The sequence below is a fragment of the Spodoptera frugiperda genome, chromosome 31, assembly GCF_023101765.2.
Source record: "Spodoptera frugiperda isolate SF20-4 chromosome 31, AGI-APGP_CSIRO_Sfru_2.0, whole genome shotgun sequence".
Lineage (NCBI taxonomy): Eukaryota > Metazoa > Arthropoda > Insecta > Lepidoptera > Noctuidae > Spodoptera > Spodoptera frugiperda.
In genome coordinates this window covers 4,288,152-4,306,724 of record NC_064242.1, presented here as the reverse complement: position 1 = coordinate 4,306,724, position 18,573 = coordinate 4,288,152, and the positions used below count along the sequence as shown (strand labels likewise).

The 18,573-nt window shown below is 33.4% G+C and overlaps 1 protein-coding gene across 3 annotated transcripts; it reads left to right on the top strand.

The window, feature by feature from the left end:
• The first annotated feature begins 7,177 nt into the window (after window positions 1-7,177).
• Window positions 7,178-11,902, top strand: LOC118276097 (uncharacterized). 3 transcript variants are annotated; one of them, XM_050707232.1, is made up of 5 exons: window positions 7,178-7,346; window positions 8,820-8,985; window positions 9,070-9,192; window positions 9,833-9,978; window positions 11,760-11,902. In XM_050707232.1, the coding sequence occupies exons 1-5, from the start codon at window positions 7,316-7,318 to the stop codon at window positions 11,831-11,833; spliced, it is 540 nt and encodes a 179-aa protein (XP_050563189.1). In that variant the 5' UTR covers window positions 7,178-7,315; the 3' UTR covers window positions 11,834-11,902. The 3 variants fall into 3 exon arrangements, with proteins under 3 accessions (XP_050563189.1, XP_050563188.1, XP_035450152.1); XM_050707231.1 differs by having other exon boundaries at window positions 9,034-9,192; XM_035594259.2 differs by having other exon boundaries at window positions 8,820-9,192.
• The last annotated feature ends 6,671 nt before the right edge of the window (window positions 11,903-18,573 follow it).

Here is an 18,573-nt window from a genome sequence, read left to right as displayed (position 1 = left end):
GATGACAGTAGTGGTGGCAGCGATAACCTCTGACTCGGCCGGAGGACGAACCTCTGATAACGGCTTCGACTTTCAAATGAGAGCGAGTATTCTTTCGCTACAGATAAAGGAACGGCTTCGAGGATTGTTTTTTTTTTAATCTTTTAATTTTAATTATTGGTTTTTAGAAGTTAATGGCTGCACCTTTATTAATAGCCATTCTGTGGGTATTTTACTTTTTAGTCTTTATGGATATTTTTAATGTATTTTAAGTTTTATATATTTTATAATTGTTCGTGGAAGGCGGTAATTAATATCGTTATGAAGCGTGTAGGTGTCCGGACATTGTTATTAAATTGTATTGTCGTTTTCTTGGTCGAGCGCTGATAAGCGTCAATAGGTACTGAGTTCGAGGTTTCATTTGATTCCCAGATCTGTGTGATTACAATTCTTTATTTGGGATGATGATTCAGTCAAAGATACATAAAAATGATATTTTATTCAAGTGCTGGATACACTTAATGAAGTGTTCAGTAAGTTACCTCTTAAAAAATAGTACTCAATACTGTTTGTGTCAGTTATTAGTACAGTGCGTTCTTAGTTCTATTTTTTTACTGAAAATGCTACTAAACTCATCTACGTCACGTAATAAAAAAATGACGTATGACGTTAAAAGTCACATTATAGTACAACACAACATGATTTTTGAACATGAATCATATAATTATGACGTCTACGCACCTACGTCAACGACCCGGAGCTGCGGTCTGCCTAGCGGGTTACCGGGTAGCAGTAAGTCTTATACTCCCTCTCGCCTCGCCCAAGACGGGGAAGCCACGGGATGATTTTCCCCCTAAAAGAAATTTATTCCTTAGTTCTATTTTTGAATGTAGCTGCTACTAAAATAATCTACGTCACATAATAAAAACGTATGACGTTTAAAGTCACATTTATAGTACAACATGACATGACGTCTGCGCACACCTACGTCATAAAATATTTTTTGTTTCTTTTTTTCGCAAGCAAGGTAGCGTTATTAGCAAGTGTTAAGCACTTACACTACATAAGAGATGCTCTATAATGACATCATACATACCATTTTCAAAAGCATGGTGGCCTTATAATTTACTAACATATTGACCATAACTATAGATTGAAAAATGAATAGTCATTATATCATTTAGTGTTTCATTTAATGACAATCTAATTCCTAGGAAGTAGGTACCTTGTACGTATGTATCTATATTTTAGGAACAAGCTGTGATAAATGACAAATGGGAATTCCAGTAGGTATTGAGTTTTGTTTGTGAAACGCGTGACGTTAAAGTTTGTACCCGTGATTGGACTTGTATGCGAATAATATTTGATTAAGGAATTTCATAAATAATAAATATTTTGATAGTTTGACAATAGGTTCGTTTTAAGGCTATAGGCATGTTTCATTACGATACATTTTTCTTTTTCAAGGAAAAGGTGTTATTTTGCGTTTTATATTAAGTATACCTAACTTTTATATTTTTGGGAACTCACAAACGTGACGTCTTTAAAATTAATTGTCAATGTTTCCTTCCTCCATATTGATATTTTTCAGAACATTTACCTGTTTTGGTGTCAGATTTTTTTTTCAAAAACCATTCAGAAAAAGATTACACATTAACTTATTAATGTTTAAATAATATTAACTGGTTATTGACTTAACCTCTTAATACACGTCCCAATTTGGTTGTACCCGACCAAATTGGGCTGAACGCAGCAACTACCCCGATCTTACTACACACGTTACAACGGTCGGGCACCCAAACATCAGTTGCCTTTAAGTTGGTCTGTATCGGGGAACCGACCACGGCCGACCAGTATTCATAATAATTATGTCAGGCCAACCGCAATTTGGTCATGGTCGTGTCATGTCGAATTGGGACGTGTATTAAGGGCTTTATTAAAGTCGTCTCTAGCCAAGACAAGTTCTAGGTTCTAAGTTGTCATAAAATATACATGATTGTAATACAGCTTTAAAGGAGAGGTTAATGTTAGGTACAAGTTCCATTATTATAATCTGTGTTCCATGTTAATAATTATTTATAGTATATTTATAGAACTGTACCTGGAACTTGGAGTTAATCCCCTAACAGTTGTATTCCATTATTCCTTATAACGACGTCATCCACACTGTAATTAATTTTATTTCTCCTTCCTTCAATCGGCATTTAATAACAAGATCGAAATATGTAGGTAGACTTTATTTTTAAATAAAACATTACTCCACTATAGGATTTCCTCCTTTGCTGTGGATGCGTTTACAAACATACAAGTTCGCATAAACATGACACCCAGACCCGAAACAAAAAGTTGTTTCATGCGGGATTTGAATCTGCTACACGTTACCAATCCAGCGGACTAAGTACGAGTTTGTTTTATGTTTAAAGTAATCAAAACGAGAGCGCGTTCGGCGCTGTGATTGGTTGGTTTATTCGAGCCGGCCAATCAATGCACCAAACGAGCTCGTTTCGATTACTTTAAACGTAAAGACAACTCGTACTAAGGGTACAGGAGTCTTTTTAATTTTACGTTTTTCTTAAAATTCTAAGTAGACGTTGTGGTGCCTAAATGTTCCATTCTGGGGGCACGGCAGTGCCCCCGCCAAGTCGAGCAAAAAAAAAGCGGCACGGCCGTACCATCCTTTTCTCGAAGCAATTCGGGCCTTTTTCGACCCCCTATAATTCGGCTGTGGATAAAGCAAGAAACCTGAATCTTCAGTAACTAATCCGGCATTGTATAAACACGGAATATTTAAAATTTCAGTCAATTTGAACCAGTAGTTTAAGAATGACAACTTGTTAAAGTTTCTAAATTTTGTCACTCACTGACTCACCGATCATCAAAAGTCCAAGGCACTTCTAGCAGACTTAGAAGCTTCATATTTGGAATACATATAGAGTTTAGTGTCTTAATCATGGGAAAACTTAAATATTTTGTAATTTCGGTCCAGTTTTCCAAATACACCAACTGCATCAATAACTTTGTAATCCCATATAAATGTATGGGATTACAAAGTTATTTATGCAGTTGGTGGTTGGTGGTGGTTATAAATTTAATAGGTGTAGATAGGTACCTACCATATGAGGCAAGGGCCCCCTCCCTTGCCTCATATGGATATAGGGTGGGTAAGGGTGTGTTTAGCCCATGAAACTGAACAACATTATTACTTGTAAAATGGTCGACGTAATGAAAAACACATGATTGGACATGTGAAAAGAAAAAGAGGAAGACTACATATAAAAATAAGAAAATATCATAAGACCTTTAACAAAATTCGTTAGAAGTAGATGGTATCAAAAAGAAAGGCTCTACAAAAAGAAGTGAGATCCCATCAAAAACATCCTGTAAAAAACCCAAGTCTCGCAGCTCAGTCTTTCTACCGTCAAAAGTTGTGAGATCCATGTAATACCAAGTCGGTTAATCTATTTAGTGTCTACTTGAAGGACCTTCTGTCTTAAGTTATTACATAAGTTATTATCATGCCAATATTAAAAATATTTAACGTTTTAAACAAATAGATCGACTTGGACATCGCATGAAAACAAAATGAATATTACAATATTATATTAGATTCTTTAGTCTCTCGCGCCTCACGCGATTGAAACTCTCGTTCCTGTTGGTCGCTGGCCCGTCGTGCTGTGTAGTGTGATACATACTAATAATCAAATCAAGCGATGTCCAAGTCGATCTATTTGTTTAAAACGTTAAATATTTTTAATATTGGCATGATAATAACTTATGTAATAACTTAAGACAGAAGGTCCTTCAAGTAGACACTAAATAGATTAACCGACTTGGTATTACATGGATCTCACAACTTTTGACGGTAGAAAGACTGAGCTGCGAGACTTGGGTTTTTTACAGGATGTTTTTGATGGGATTCTTTTTTTAGATAGAATTTAGAGATGTGTAATGTGTTAAAACTATAAAGATCACAAGCTTATGTGTATAATAGGCATGTGCAAATTATTCTAAACCTGTCTAGTGTTTATATTACCTATGTAAATATATCAGTAACATCACTAAAATATCACTTGTTGACACTATTACGTAAACACAAAGACACTAAGCACTGAACTTGGAATAAAAAACAATATGTACTTTACTGTAAGAATATTAAAAAACAATGAAAATGTGCTAATATATGTGATAATAATTACTTAGGCTAGAGGTCAACAGTTACTGAGACATCGATACTTTGCTAGCGAATCATGTTCATTGACGTCACAAAGATATACAATAATAAAGATACATATGTATGTATGTAACGTATCTAGAAACGGTATTATGATAAAATATTATAAGGTTAACACCTTTAAATAGTTATCCAGCACTATTAGTGTTTAAAGGGCTTTACCTTAGTAATGAGATGTTTACATTGTAATTAAACCTGCTTATTTTCGATACGACAGACCGGCAAACGACGACTTCAGATGAGTTACTAGTGCTAGTCTTTTAGGGGTTCCTAATAAAGATGGAGGTTGAATGAAAAAAAAGGTATGTATGTAAGAGGTTTCTATCCTTTTGGGAGACATGAGTGCTGTAGAGATGACGTGTGTGTATGGACACCTCAACATCAAAGTGTGAAATCAATTATCTTTTCATTTAAATTTAGCTCACGACTCATAATTGTCTGATGGTGGAGTTAGATGGATGAGCAGGATTAAGATAAATGAGGATTTTAATAAGTGTTAATATTATGTTTATTTACTACTTTGTACTTGAAATAAGTTAAGTACATAACATTAATATTATAAATGTGAAAGTTTATTTGGATATTTGTTCGTCAATCACGCTGAAACTACTGAACGGATTTTGATGAAATTTGGTATACAGACAGGGTATGAGCTGACTTGGGTGATAGGATACTATTTATATCACGGGAACGCGGACAAAGCCACTGGCAGAAGCTAGTCAAAAATAAGTGAGAAAATGACTTGATAATACGTTACTCTTTTATTGTTTGGGGCTTTTGTAAGTAGGCACTTATGTATATACGCAGGTATCGATTTATTTAATAAGTAGATAGGTACATATGTAATGTAACTAAGTATTTGTTATTTGATTGACGCCACAAGACGTAATTGTGGTTTGTACATAACGTAAAACAGTTAAGAAGCTATATTCTAAGCCATCGATAATTGAGGAAACTATTAAATGTTTTGTTCAAATAAGTGTTTGTTATATGATTTTATTTTTGCAATTACTATTTAGTATCTATTAATTTAAGTACAGTTTATGTGTTCGAGATCGAAGTATACAATGATTATGTGCGAACAAAATTATAGATTAATGAAAATTGTTTCACGGAGATCCTGTTGTTTAATGGTTCTATAATGGTATCATCACGCTTTACCATATGAGGTAATTATAGTACTCAGGAATTGTAACAGAAACTACTCATAAGCAGTGGCACAGCGTGGCTTAGCTGGGCCCCGTACAAAAAAAAATTTGGGTTCCCTATTTTTAGGGGATGAAAATCATCCGATGACTGATACCGTCCTTCGGTGAGGCGAGATAAAGTGTCAGACTGACGTTTATGAAGAAGTTTTTATTTTTTGCCTAAGCACGTTGTTCCCGTATAATTGATACGGCAGACACGGCGCTAGCTACGTACTCTCCTGTTCACAAGATATACTATGTAGGAATTACATATCCATGAGTGATAATAAGGACGAGTGTATTGTGGGTTGAGTGGTCAAGATATGTTAAATGCATATAAAAAATGCCAGGTATTTCCAGCGTGCAAATATATTTCCATGCCTAAAAAGACAGCATCCAAATAACTTAGTTAATAAAAAAATCCCTGATACATTTTTTTTTGTATTTTCCTTGTTTGAGGCATATAGAGGGTATGTTATTTTTATTGGGGTTCCACATCTCTAAATTTTCTAATCACCTACCTGTCTTGATTTTCTCACCTACTTAAGACACCTATTTTACTTTCGAACTAAATTACCATTGTACTTTATAAAAAAAGGTCGAACAAAAGAACAAATTATATTTTTGGTAATAGGTTACATTTCTAAACGACTTCAGAAAAGCGAGCAAGTTACCATTACGGGTAATCTGTTTTTTTATACATACACGAAAATAAAAAGGTGTGTACTTCTATTGATACCCTACAATACTGTGGATATGAGTTTTATTAAAACACTATTTATAGCAGTTAGACCAGTTGAAGATCTGGTCTGATGCTTATAGCAATGCAAAGGTTCATCCCCCTTTAGAGGAAAAAGGTTCTCAGGAATTCTTGAACATAGGTGACGAAGTCATTAATTTATACTTTAGTGTTGAGAATATATCGATAATTTGATTTATTGATCCTGTATATTGACAATAATAATATTATACATAGAATACAATGTAAGACCCACATGTCATAAGTATGTTAAGAGTCCCATATAATATACGAAAATATTATAAGTAGGTGGTGAGTCTATTTCCATACCGGGCACCATCCCAGACTCCGTGATATTACTGAGAAATTTTGAATAATCAAATAAGCCCCAATAATAAATTCTTTACCCAAGTGAATTGAACCCGAGACTCTTTGCTTAGTCACAATAGTTTTCAGTTTAAATAATTAATTGAACAAGATTACGATTTCAAACTGAGTTAATTCGAAGATGTTTTTGAGACGGGATACCAGGATTTCCAGTCAGTAAAAGTTTCAAAGCACCCTTTTCTTTTTCAAAAAAAAGTCAAAACAGCCGATATATAAGTATATGTTAAGATATTAGGTACATCAATTTTAAACTATTATCGTTTCTAAATCATATAAATGCTAATAATGAAATTCCATCACTTAAAGCTTGACACGTTAGAAATTAGAATATCTGTAGCATTAAGTCAGCCTCTGTACAATTATAAATGCATAAATTTAAAAAATAAAAGAAAATGATAACTAAACTCAAGGAACCCATTCTTATAACAGTTGATAACTATAAAATATATCAATTAACACATTGTGACAGGATTGTACATTGTTTCGAGACATTAATCGATTTACCAAGAAAAATTACTCATTTAAAGATACAAATTAACTTTTCCTCATTTACATCTTTCAATAATTATAAGGAAAAACGTCACAGGGATTGGGAAATTCACATCGAATAACTGTACCCCAACACTAATTCTCGGACGCATACTCGTTGGTCGTATGCGCGTGAGTTTATAAACAAAACCGGTGTCTCCTAGTGGACAGTCAGTGGCCGACAAGCGTCTCGAACGTTGTACTTATTCGACAAAAACTTTAACACAACTACCATCAAAGTAACATAATTATTCTTTTTTTAAAATGGAGAAGCTGTGCCTTTTTTTCGTAATTGGTAAGTTTTTTTTAATCATTTTATTTCTAACCTCTTTTGTTTTATAGTTTGGTAGTAGATAATTGAGGTAGCGATAACTCTTTGAATTAGATAATAGCAGAATACCCATTTTTATCGTATTTGTATAAATATTTATTAGAAGAAGCCATTTTTGGTAACAATCATCCGATTGTACCCTCTTTATAAAATCTGCATACTTACTCGTGATCCATTAACACTAAAACGTGTTATTTGGCCAATATTTATGCTAATCTATGTTTTGGACTAAATAAGTAATGAAAACTAGATTTTGCGAAACTGGTTTTTATTTAAATTAAAGCTAAAGCACGTTTTTGAATGTTAATATAATTTATTAATCCGCAGACGCAGGTAGCACACAAACGTCAGTTTTGTAGTATAACGAGTTTTTGTTGTTTCTTTTTGTGAATAATATTCAATGTAATCTATTAGAAGTAGAAACCGCAATATTTGTTTACAAACGAACATGTCTGCTTTTGTTAGGAACATAATAAATTGCTTAACAGAAGGTTCACAAAATCGTTGAATACATACAGTTAAGAAAAATGGAGATGAAATATTTAGCAGAAAAGTTAACAAATATGTTATAATTAAATGAATTCTGATTTTATGAGAGAAGAGATACTAGTCGGTATCTATTTTATCATAGCTTGAGCGTGTAAAGGCAATCGCTACAAGACGGTTGCTTTTCAAATCTAGACGTGACGTAAGAACTAGGACCAAAAGCAAATTGACCACAACTAAAACGTTTATTAAAGTATGAATTCTAAAGAAAAATGAGCTCATTCAGTAAAACATTAAATACAAATTTGGGGATTCCCATACAACCTCTGCTTATGACGTTAAGTGTAACGGTCGTGTTAATTAATTTAGATGACTCGTAATGTCCATTTATCTTACCTTCCTACTTCTTGACAATGTTATTATTCATTTCTTATGTTAGTACTTATGAAAATAAATGATATGTATGTGATGTAAAACCTATTTTATACAATTTATTCATAATTATTGGTACATTAACAATGTAACCTGAACTTAATATACACAAAGCTAAATTTAACAAGATTTAAAGCTGTCGCACATACACATGTTTTTCTTAGGAATTTCTAATTAATTTGTCTTAGTAATTAGGTAAAATATTTTTAACCCATCTCCAAAAACATGAAGCCTTTTTACCCGACTGTTGGAAGGTTATTATTTTTTGTATTGTAATTTCCTCGACGGTTGTTGAGGGTATACCAAAAGTTTAAAGAGTTTAACTATGCTTATTAGTCAGATCATGGTCACGCGATTGAAACGAGACTGCGTTCGGCGTTCTGATTGGCCCGCTCCACTAAACCAACCAATCAGCGCCGAAAGCACTCTCGTTTCGATCTCGTTCAACGTAAAGCTAACTCGTACTCAGGGCATTTTGTCGTATGAAAAATATTAATATTATTGTTTTGTTCTTTACAGCTCTTTTCGCCAGCGCTCTGGGACAAGATGCACAAAATCCCGATGACTTAGAAGACAGGTATAACCAAAATTGGTTTGGGAACCAAGGCCAACAGAGGCCAAACGGATTCCCAGGGCAATTCCCTGGCCAGAACCAATTCCCAGGGCAATTCCCCGGTCAGAATCAATTCCCCGGTCAGAACCAATTCCCAGGGCAATTCCCCGGTCAGAATCAGTTCCCCGGTCAGAATCAGTTCCCCGGTCAGAATCAGTTCCCCGGTCAGAATCAGTTCCCCGGTCAGAATCAGTTCCCCGGTCAGAATCAGTTCCCCGGTCAGAATCAGTTCCCTGGATGGACTACCCAGAGACCACAAACAACTACATCTGCCAGTGGGTGAGTAGGAATAAACACATTTTTTAAAATACCCACTTAGTTGTTCTCAATTGTTGTTGTGGTTTCATTTGAAATGTTATCATTGCTTTAAGTTTGACTTGACATATTTTTATTGAACTGAACTATTACTGAATGGCATTGGGAATGACGCACATCAATCGATATTATCTATTTAGGTCGAACATCGATGAAATAAAAAGCCAACTAATTGTTATTAAGTAATGTTAGGATCATGTACTTGTATTATAGTTGTTTTAAATATACAAAAGTTTATAGTTAAGTTATGTGATATTTTATCAGGAAAATTGTGCATAAAATGTCGAAAATACGTTTTATAAAAAAAAACATGTTATTCGATTATAATGCATGTCGTGATTGTTATTGATTATGCAATAAATCTGGTATCAATGACATGATTTTAAGTAGTTATACCACTTTTGGGTTTATACTAGGAAAGGAATTAGCGAATAAATTTATTTAAAATTACCCTCAATCTCTCCAATGCGCAAATTTCTAACCCTCTAAAAGGCCGGCAACGCACATGTAACTTCTCTAAAGTTTCGATTGTCGACAGGTAGCGTCGTTCGCTTATCATCTGCTCGTTCCAGCTTATCTCATAAAAAATGTTTTACCATTCCAGTACCACAACCACAACCATGTCGCCAGCTCAGCAACAGTGCATCAGGTCTTGCCCTGTGACTGCTGAATACAACCCTGTTTGCGGTTCTAACGGTGTCACTTACACTAACCCTGGAAGACTGTCCTGTGCTCAAATGTGTGGTGTCTGTAAGTATCTGAAACATTTTAACAAAAAAATACAATATACTTTTAAATATACATAGATTAATTCTGCATCGGTAATTTAGTGGTCGTTTCACTGTTTAAAATCAGATCCACAGTCAGAATGAGAACCCCGTTAAAATGAGAAAATCAAATCTCCAGTTCGAATCAGATTCTCAGTCAGAATCCTAAGTCAAAAGTGTCCCAAATGCGATTTCAGATTTGATCGCCTATTAAAAGGTTGTTGTCTTGTCTAGACTGAGCTTATTATTATACATGCAACAACTAAAATGATCATTTTAAATAATAAGAAATTGAAGCAACAGGTAAACTGGTAATAAACCCCGAATTTAAATATCATCACATTCAACGTCTCAAAATCCGGTATTCTTGACATTCGACGTTGAAACTTTTTCCTTGAAAATACAGGTACAATATTGGAATTGTGTTGTGTAATTGATTCTTGCTTATTTAAAGACCTTGTGTGTGTCATTGGTGACAAAGAATTACTTTATTTTTAATGAATTAAATTGTTTAAACGTCATGATCTGACCTTAGAGAGATCTGACGTGGGTTTGTGAGTAGTCTGGGATTTACTAAGTGATCTCATTGTGTATAGCGACCTAGAATATCGATCAATGTAAATATGTACTTATATTAGTCAACTATTTTGATCAGGTTGAGTGATTGATTTAAGGATGTCAAGTTTAAGACTGCCTCATTGTTCTAGTAGACAAAGTATTATTTGGATTTGTTGTTTCTGAAATTCTAAGGGATTTTTAACATTACTATAGCACTTTATGGCTATAATCAACAGTCAGTTGGACAGTATACTGATTTGATTTTTGGTAACCTCCACAAAAATGCATAAAAAATTTACCTTTCGTAAACAATCACTAAAAACAACGGTGTACTCGTAAATATATTGAGAAAAAGCATTATTAGCTTTCAGTCACACGTCGCCGCGTCTGCGCATGCTGCTCATAATGAAGAGTCCTTCTGTACCTCGAAACTAGTAGAGCTTAATATATTTCCCTGAGAAAGCCGTTGGTTTTAGTTAATTTAGTATGTTTTTTTTAAATCTATCATCTGATTAAGTATCCCGTTAGATTATACACATGTGTATAATCAGGAAATTATAGACTCTGTACAGAAAGCACATCAGACTTATAAAGGCAAACTAATATGTTATGTTATAAGCAATTTGTGTACGGTTTATGTATACAATTATGAGCTCAACTCATCTTCATGTCAATCAATAGTTATAACCACAAACATATAACTTTAATTACATATGACTACTAGTCATAGTAAAACGACCAATTGTTGCCTAGCAGATAATAATAAGGAAAATAGGAATATGTAATGGTACGGTATTTATTTAGTAAAATAATGGTATAATATGTAGGTACTACATGACATAGACGAAACGCTTACAACTAATTGCTTCTACGCAGTGGCGTAACTACAGGGTGGCAAGTCGGAAAAATGCCATGCCCTTTCGCAAACCGTTAATTTTACTTGAATCGTATGCATTTATCCCATAGTCTTTAGTTTATACTATGATTACCCGATTTTCTAGAAATATTCATTACAGCAAAATATATAATATGCTCCTAAAGACTATTGGTATTCAATATATCTTTGTTTAAAAGATTACACATAATCAACATTAATGAATCTTGTCGTCCACATAGATCTGAGGCTATATCAATTGATTGTAGTGATTGCCAGCTTTTCTTCACTTATATAACAATTTCTAACATATATTTTTCTTTTAATTTCAGCTGTGAACCTACAAAGATCATCGCCTTGCCCCACCCCGCCACCGACCGTTGACGGCGTCCCCCAAACCAACTAATTTATTATTTTAATATTTAATAATAGGACTGAATAAATTATAATTTGAATATTTTTGACAGTATAATAATATGTCGTTTCATTTTTGTACTCTATTGAACATTTGAAAGCTCAGGTGGAAATGAATTTTCCTGACAATCGTTTTTAACCAACTTAAAAAAGGAGGTTTACTCTGTATGTATGTATTTTTGTGCGCTATTATCTCGTGTTTGGCTGAACCGATTCTGGTTTTCAGCATAGTATTTTTCAGAATAACTTTACCTTTTATCCAAAATGACAACAAGTCCTCTATGCTTATATTATACTAGCTTCCGCCCGCGACTCCGTCCGCGTGGATGTCGGTCTTCGCGTGGATGTTTTATTTCTCCATTTTGAGTAACTCTAACAATGACATCTTATAAATATCTATTGGACCCAAATACGGCGAGGCCCATAATAATTAAAGATATCCCTCTACTGCTGTTAAGCTTGCGTTCTGTAGTATAAAAGTGAATTAAGATTTTTTTTTTCTACATATTTTTCCAGGGTAAAATGTATCTTATTTTATGCCCAGGATAATAAGGTATAATTATACCAAGTTTCATCGAAATCGAACCGTTAGTTTTCACGTGATGCCTGAACATAGAGATAGACAGACAGACGGACAGACAAAAATTGGTATCGATCCAGTAACATTCCCATATTGCTATTAATTTTTTCAATATTTTAAATGTACAGAATTGACCCTTCTACAGATTTATTATATTTTTAGATAAAACTAAATACCTATAACTACTATAATTAAGAATACCTATACCTATAATTAATAAAAGTACTACGGCTTTACCTACTTAATATAAACTAAGCGTAATTCATGTATATCTTTGGTGTTTCTGTACCGTTTTCTATGATTCTTTTTTTATTAAATAGATAATAATGTGAAAATTTTTAATTAGGGCTGACTGAGAGTGTTATAAACGTAAGAGTAGACAAATATAATCTGAAAGCTCCGAACTGCTAAGCTATCGGGAGTTATACGTGTTATTGTGAATCAACCATAAAAGATACACATTTGCTGTCGTGGAATATTTATTAAAAAAAATTAAGGAGAATATATCCGTCATACATGATTTCTGTGTAGCTTTAACCATTAAGGCTGCACACGCGACGGAAGCTTCAAAAATGGAGTAAGTTCTCCTGTTTTACTATAACCTGCCCAGGAGTATGAAGAACAATTGTACCAAGTTTCATTGAAATCTGTCGAGTGGTTTTTATTTCTATAAAGAACATACAGACAGACAGACAGACAGACAGACAAAAAATTTTCTGATTGCATTTTTGGCGTCAGTATCGATCACTAATCACCCGCTGATAGTTATTTTGGAAATATATTTCATGTACAGAATTGACCTCTCTACAGATTTATTATAAGTATAGATATAGATGTAGAAAGATTTCCTTTCTAAATTCATTTTTAGTAAATCATTAATATATTCTGTAGTTATCTTATATTCTAATGAAACTACAAGTAGTACTCGTCCACAGAAGCATAATACAACTAAATATTTCAACGAAAACCGAAAATAAAAAATGAAATTTTCAAACAAAATAAATAATGAAATTAATCAAGTATTAAATTCTGTGGGATCAGCTTCATGTTTCTTGACCATAGAAGAGCTGTAATGTTGTAGGTTGCCTAGAAATGTTACGGACATGCGGCGTGGTTGTTATAATGCCGTATTTGTAAAAAGTGTTCAAATTAGATCAAAGAGAATAATGCACTTTTTGGATAAACTACTGGACCTATTTCGCACGATGAGATATCAAGATGATAACAAATATGTATTTTAAATAAGTCGGAAAAGGTTTACCCATACGGTATAAAATACGAACCCAATGAAAAATATAAAGGGTCATATTGATCAATATCTATTTAATGGTATCACATAATTACGTCTTGAAACAATTGTTTATGAACATAATAAAAATCAATAATGTAATATGGTTATATAAATAGAATTAACATTTTGCTAAGAATAGGTGTTTAATACAGTTTTTATGTACGTATGAAAAATACATTATTTTGAAAACCCTTTTCAGCAAAGATCCAGAAGGCTGACAGCTCGACTGACATGTTATTTGTATACGATTTATTTTCGGGTCGTGGGTTCGAATCCCAGACTAAATAAGTAATTGCGTAGCTTGAGTACATAGATAATTCAATATTTCTAAATGTGACGACGTGGCTATGGTCGTGTTTATGATTGCTATGTAATTAAGTTCATCATCGTCGTACTTACAAGTTATACCAGATGTATTTTTAAGCCTAGTATGGGCTATGCATTGCTTTTGTTCAACTAATGCAAGCGTAGCAATAAAACACAGCTTACAATTGGGTAGAATTTAAGGTAGAACAAATTTTCTAAAAAAATAACCATATAACGAAGTCAAAGTCAAAGCATTTAATTCAATTAATCCTAAATTAGGCTCTTTTGTCTTCTTCATCTTTACGATACTGCAGGTAAAAGAATTTAAATTTTTACCTCAAACTTTTAAACGTTTGTGTTTGTGTTTAATGATGCCAAACAACATTAAATTTTTGTGTTTTTCCCCAAAGTGAAGTACCTAAATGATTATCCCAAAGCTCAAAGAGAAAGAACCTTAAATGTATGGCTACTTAGAGACATTTAAGTATGACTTTTATGACTACCTCTTCCTTTGCAAGATTTTGTTCCGACAAGAAATGCACTGGGTTAAGTCGCCATATTCTGAATAAGTACTACTGCGGTTACTCACATGGCCTGTATACTTACTTGTACATGAGAACAATTTTACAGGTTTCACGTTACAGGACGCAGAATACAGAATACAGATATTAAAAATCCAAAGCGTTTTGTATTGTTGTTTCAATTATTTGAAAGTTTTAGTGATTATTTTTCCATGACACATCTGACCTTATTAAGTAGATTCTCTAATAGGAGAACGTAAGAATCCAAGAGAAATTAGTAAATGGATATATTTAATTTCGTAAATATATGTTTGAGCATGTTATATCAAACATTTTGTTTATGGAATAAGAAGCAAACGAGTTGACGGATCACCTGTTGGTAAGCGATCAGTGCCGTCCAGGGACACCTGCAACACCAGAGGAATCACAGGAATAATAATAATAAAGAAGTAATCACGAATTAGTTTAGCTAATTAGCTTTTTATCGTATCTTTGAGACCTTAAAACAAAAGGCTATCTATTCAGTCAGTTGAAAAAAATGTTACAATCTCTGTTACATGCGATGATTCATACCATTTAAATTACGAACACACATTAAAAGATTTAAAAATGGCTGCGTTTTAAACGTTGCATTTTGTTTTATTTCGTGCGAATATAAAGTAATTTTACTTTGACTTAATGGTCACTAAGAGTTTCGAGTGACTAATAAATGTTGAAATTAAGTTAACTTGTTGGTACCGGATACCGGTATGGGAAACCCGATTGGTTGTATACAGAAGACATACAGAAGGTTATGCACTTGGGTTCACCGGCACCCATTTATAGGTTTTGATGAAATTCCCATTGTGTTAGTGAGTAATCAATATTTATAGTTAAAAGGTCGAAACAATCAACCTTTTAAGAGACTAGTTTGTAATTGTGTTATTATGTGATATTCATTGATTAGAAATGTTATGTATGTATATGAAATACATACATAAAAACTGTTCCGTTAAAAAACCATCAAACAGACTAATATTATCTCCAGCGTTTAAACACATAATACTGTAAAGAAAGTACCTTGTAAAGTAAGTACCTTGCTTTTTCAGGTACGTAACCATAAGATGGATATGAAATTTGAAAACGTGTGAAGAGTACTTCTACCCTGTTTAATAGGGTATACAATGTTTCGTTGAAGGTACTTTAACTTTGTAAGAAAAGAAAAATATGTGTCGAATGTTTTAAAATAATCTAACAGACAGACTAGAAAATTAGGATACTAACATATTATAAAAATGTCTCCTTACAATGATTTACCTGTTAACCCTTTAAAGCGTGCGGCTACAAATCGAAAAAAATAATAAATATAGATACTAAATAAACAGAAGCGATCGTGTGAATTTAAGGAAAAAATCATGCATGTTCTCTGTCGCAGCAATACGACACGAGCGGCAGGGACACGGAATTAATGATACAACTAAAAGAATTTGGTTTTATTTTAAGTAAAGGAAAATCCCTGTGTCCCATAACGGTATATTACAAAAACCTCAAATAATATTTAAGCATCAAAGATATGCAATGTTTGAGGTTCCAAAATGTAGTGATACTAAACCAACTACCTCCATTGTTTTTATATTATGCTAACAATACAAATATACAATTACCAAATTAAAAATGACTAGCTGCCAGGATCGGAATCAGCCTTTTGTGCTAAGCTACTGCTTACGAGACTGCTGCTGCTTCGAGAGCGCATTCGGCGCTCTGATTGGCCGGTGCGAATGAACCAACCAATCAAAGCGCCGAACGCGGTCTCATTTCGATTTCGTTAAACGTAAAACAAACTCGTACTAAGGGTACAGATGCGCTTACGAGCCTCGAAAAAGGAAAAAAATGGGTTCTGTCTGATTTTAGATAACCCGTTGTCGTTTAGTCTTATGGACAGAAGGTATCAAGTGTGGAACAGCGGTCACCACAATGTTAACACCAGCTTAACTTATTGGCCCAAAGGTTGGCAGTAAATGCCTTTTCTCCAATCCACAACGTTTGTGATTATTTTCCTACAAAGATTGGATGAGTGGTGTTTGCTCCAACGTTTGAGCCAATATTGCAAAAAGTTGACATTACCTTAATTTGTGGGTATATTTGTTAATTTTTATTCCTAAAATTACAAAACATATTTAGTTGCAGTTTGACACATCTACTTATGTAGGTACTACGATTGATTTATTATCACTTCTTGATTGGACAAATGTTATACATGAAGTAAAATGGTAATCAGTTCGGTACAAGTATTATTTGTTGGTACTTACATTTTTTGTGAAGAATCCAGGTCCATTTGCTGACTCTTTGGTTAACCTAATGATTTACACATACATGGCTACCCTTGACAAATAGTTTACGTGTGTTTATAATACTTACAGTTAAATTCAATGGCCGTTAAAATGCGTTATAATCATCAATTGATCTTAATGATGCGAATCTAATCAACTAAGTTTAATTTTATTCGTATAAGGTTTAAAATCCAGATCTAATTTTTTTTTTAGGGTGTCAGTGCTTTCTGACATACTATCTATTATTAATATTTATACTTATTGAATGTGTATCTTCTGACCAGATTGGCAATATATTAAAGAAGGGCCAAATTAAAAGTACCCGACGAGCATATGTATATGAAAATATTAATGACTGATGATGAAGCAAAATTAGCGTTCCGTATTATCTGTCTACCCCATGGGAAACAGGGGTGAGATTGCTATAGATTTTGTAATATAAACCTCTTCTACATAAGAGCGTCAGCGTCTTCTATAAGCCATGGCAAGTGGGATGGAGGCCGCATTTCTACTACCTTCTATCATATTTATTAATACGATGCAATTTCGATACTAAAGTTAGTTACAACCTAAAAATATCCAGTTATCTATATATTTGGAAAGGTAAATTAACTGATACGGATTCGACGAGTTTTCGAAGAAATATTTTTATTTAAAGAAAATGTTAAGTTAATTGGGTAATTAAATGCATCTATCTATATGTATGTATTGAGGTGCCCATTTAATGTTTTTATGAAACAATTAACCCGTTGTTTGCCGGAACGTAGACCTAAGCGAGGATTAAACATTTATTTTACCTTTAGAACTTTTGTACCTCTAAATTATTTTTTCATGGATGAAATGTTAAATATAAATTTTCTACCTATGAATGAATATTTAAAATATTACTTCCGTCCACCAAAATGGTTTTTGTGAAAGAACCATTTTGGGTTTTTTGTCGGTGGACGAATAAAAATATTTAAAAGTAGTTTTGTAAATGAAGACAAATAGCCTTTAATTTTTTTATAAGACAGTTCAGTCCTTTATTTCATTCCTTTTTTTAACCCATGGTGTGATGGAATGATATACTCAAGACAATGTGTTTTCTATTGTGGCTCATACTAACAGACAAGAGGTTAAGGAAACCCGTAAGATTCTTAATTATAAAAAAGTAAAAGCGACCAATCAGCATTATTTCTAATGGGGATATGCAGTAACTACTCCTTTTTAAGGTGTCGTCAGTGTTAGTTAGTTTTCAATGAAAACCATGAAGTTCTTTAGAACAAGGAACTGGGAAGGTATATTTAAATAGGATGATTTCACATATAAATAATTTTTCGTCAGTGTTTTATTTAATTGTCCTTGCTAATACAATTAAATAAAACAAATAATAATTGACTGCTGTCACGTACATGGGAGAATGCAAAAAGTAAACCTAATATACACTCGGCGTCACAAAAATCGCACCTCTTGGAAAATTGTAAGTTTAAAACATGTCCCGCCAGTAACGAATACATTACACCTTATTAATATTGGTATCAATTAAAAGTACGTTTAACGACCTTTAAATTAACAACAGTTAGAATTCCTAAACATAACAGATCTCATCAGCACGTAACGTTAAAAAAATGTTGTCAAAATATTCAGAATGGGATAACATTCCTCAAGAGACTGTTGTCACATTAATTCGTCCATGAGAGAAAGCATGGAAGCAGTCATCAGGGCTAGGGAGGGTAACACTAGGTT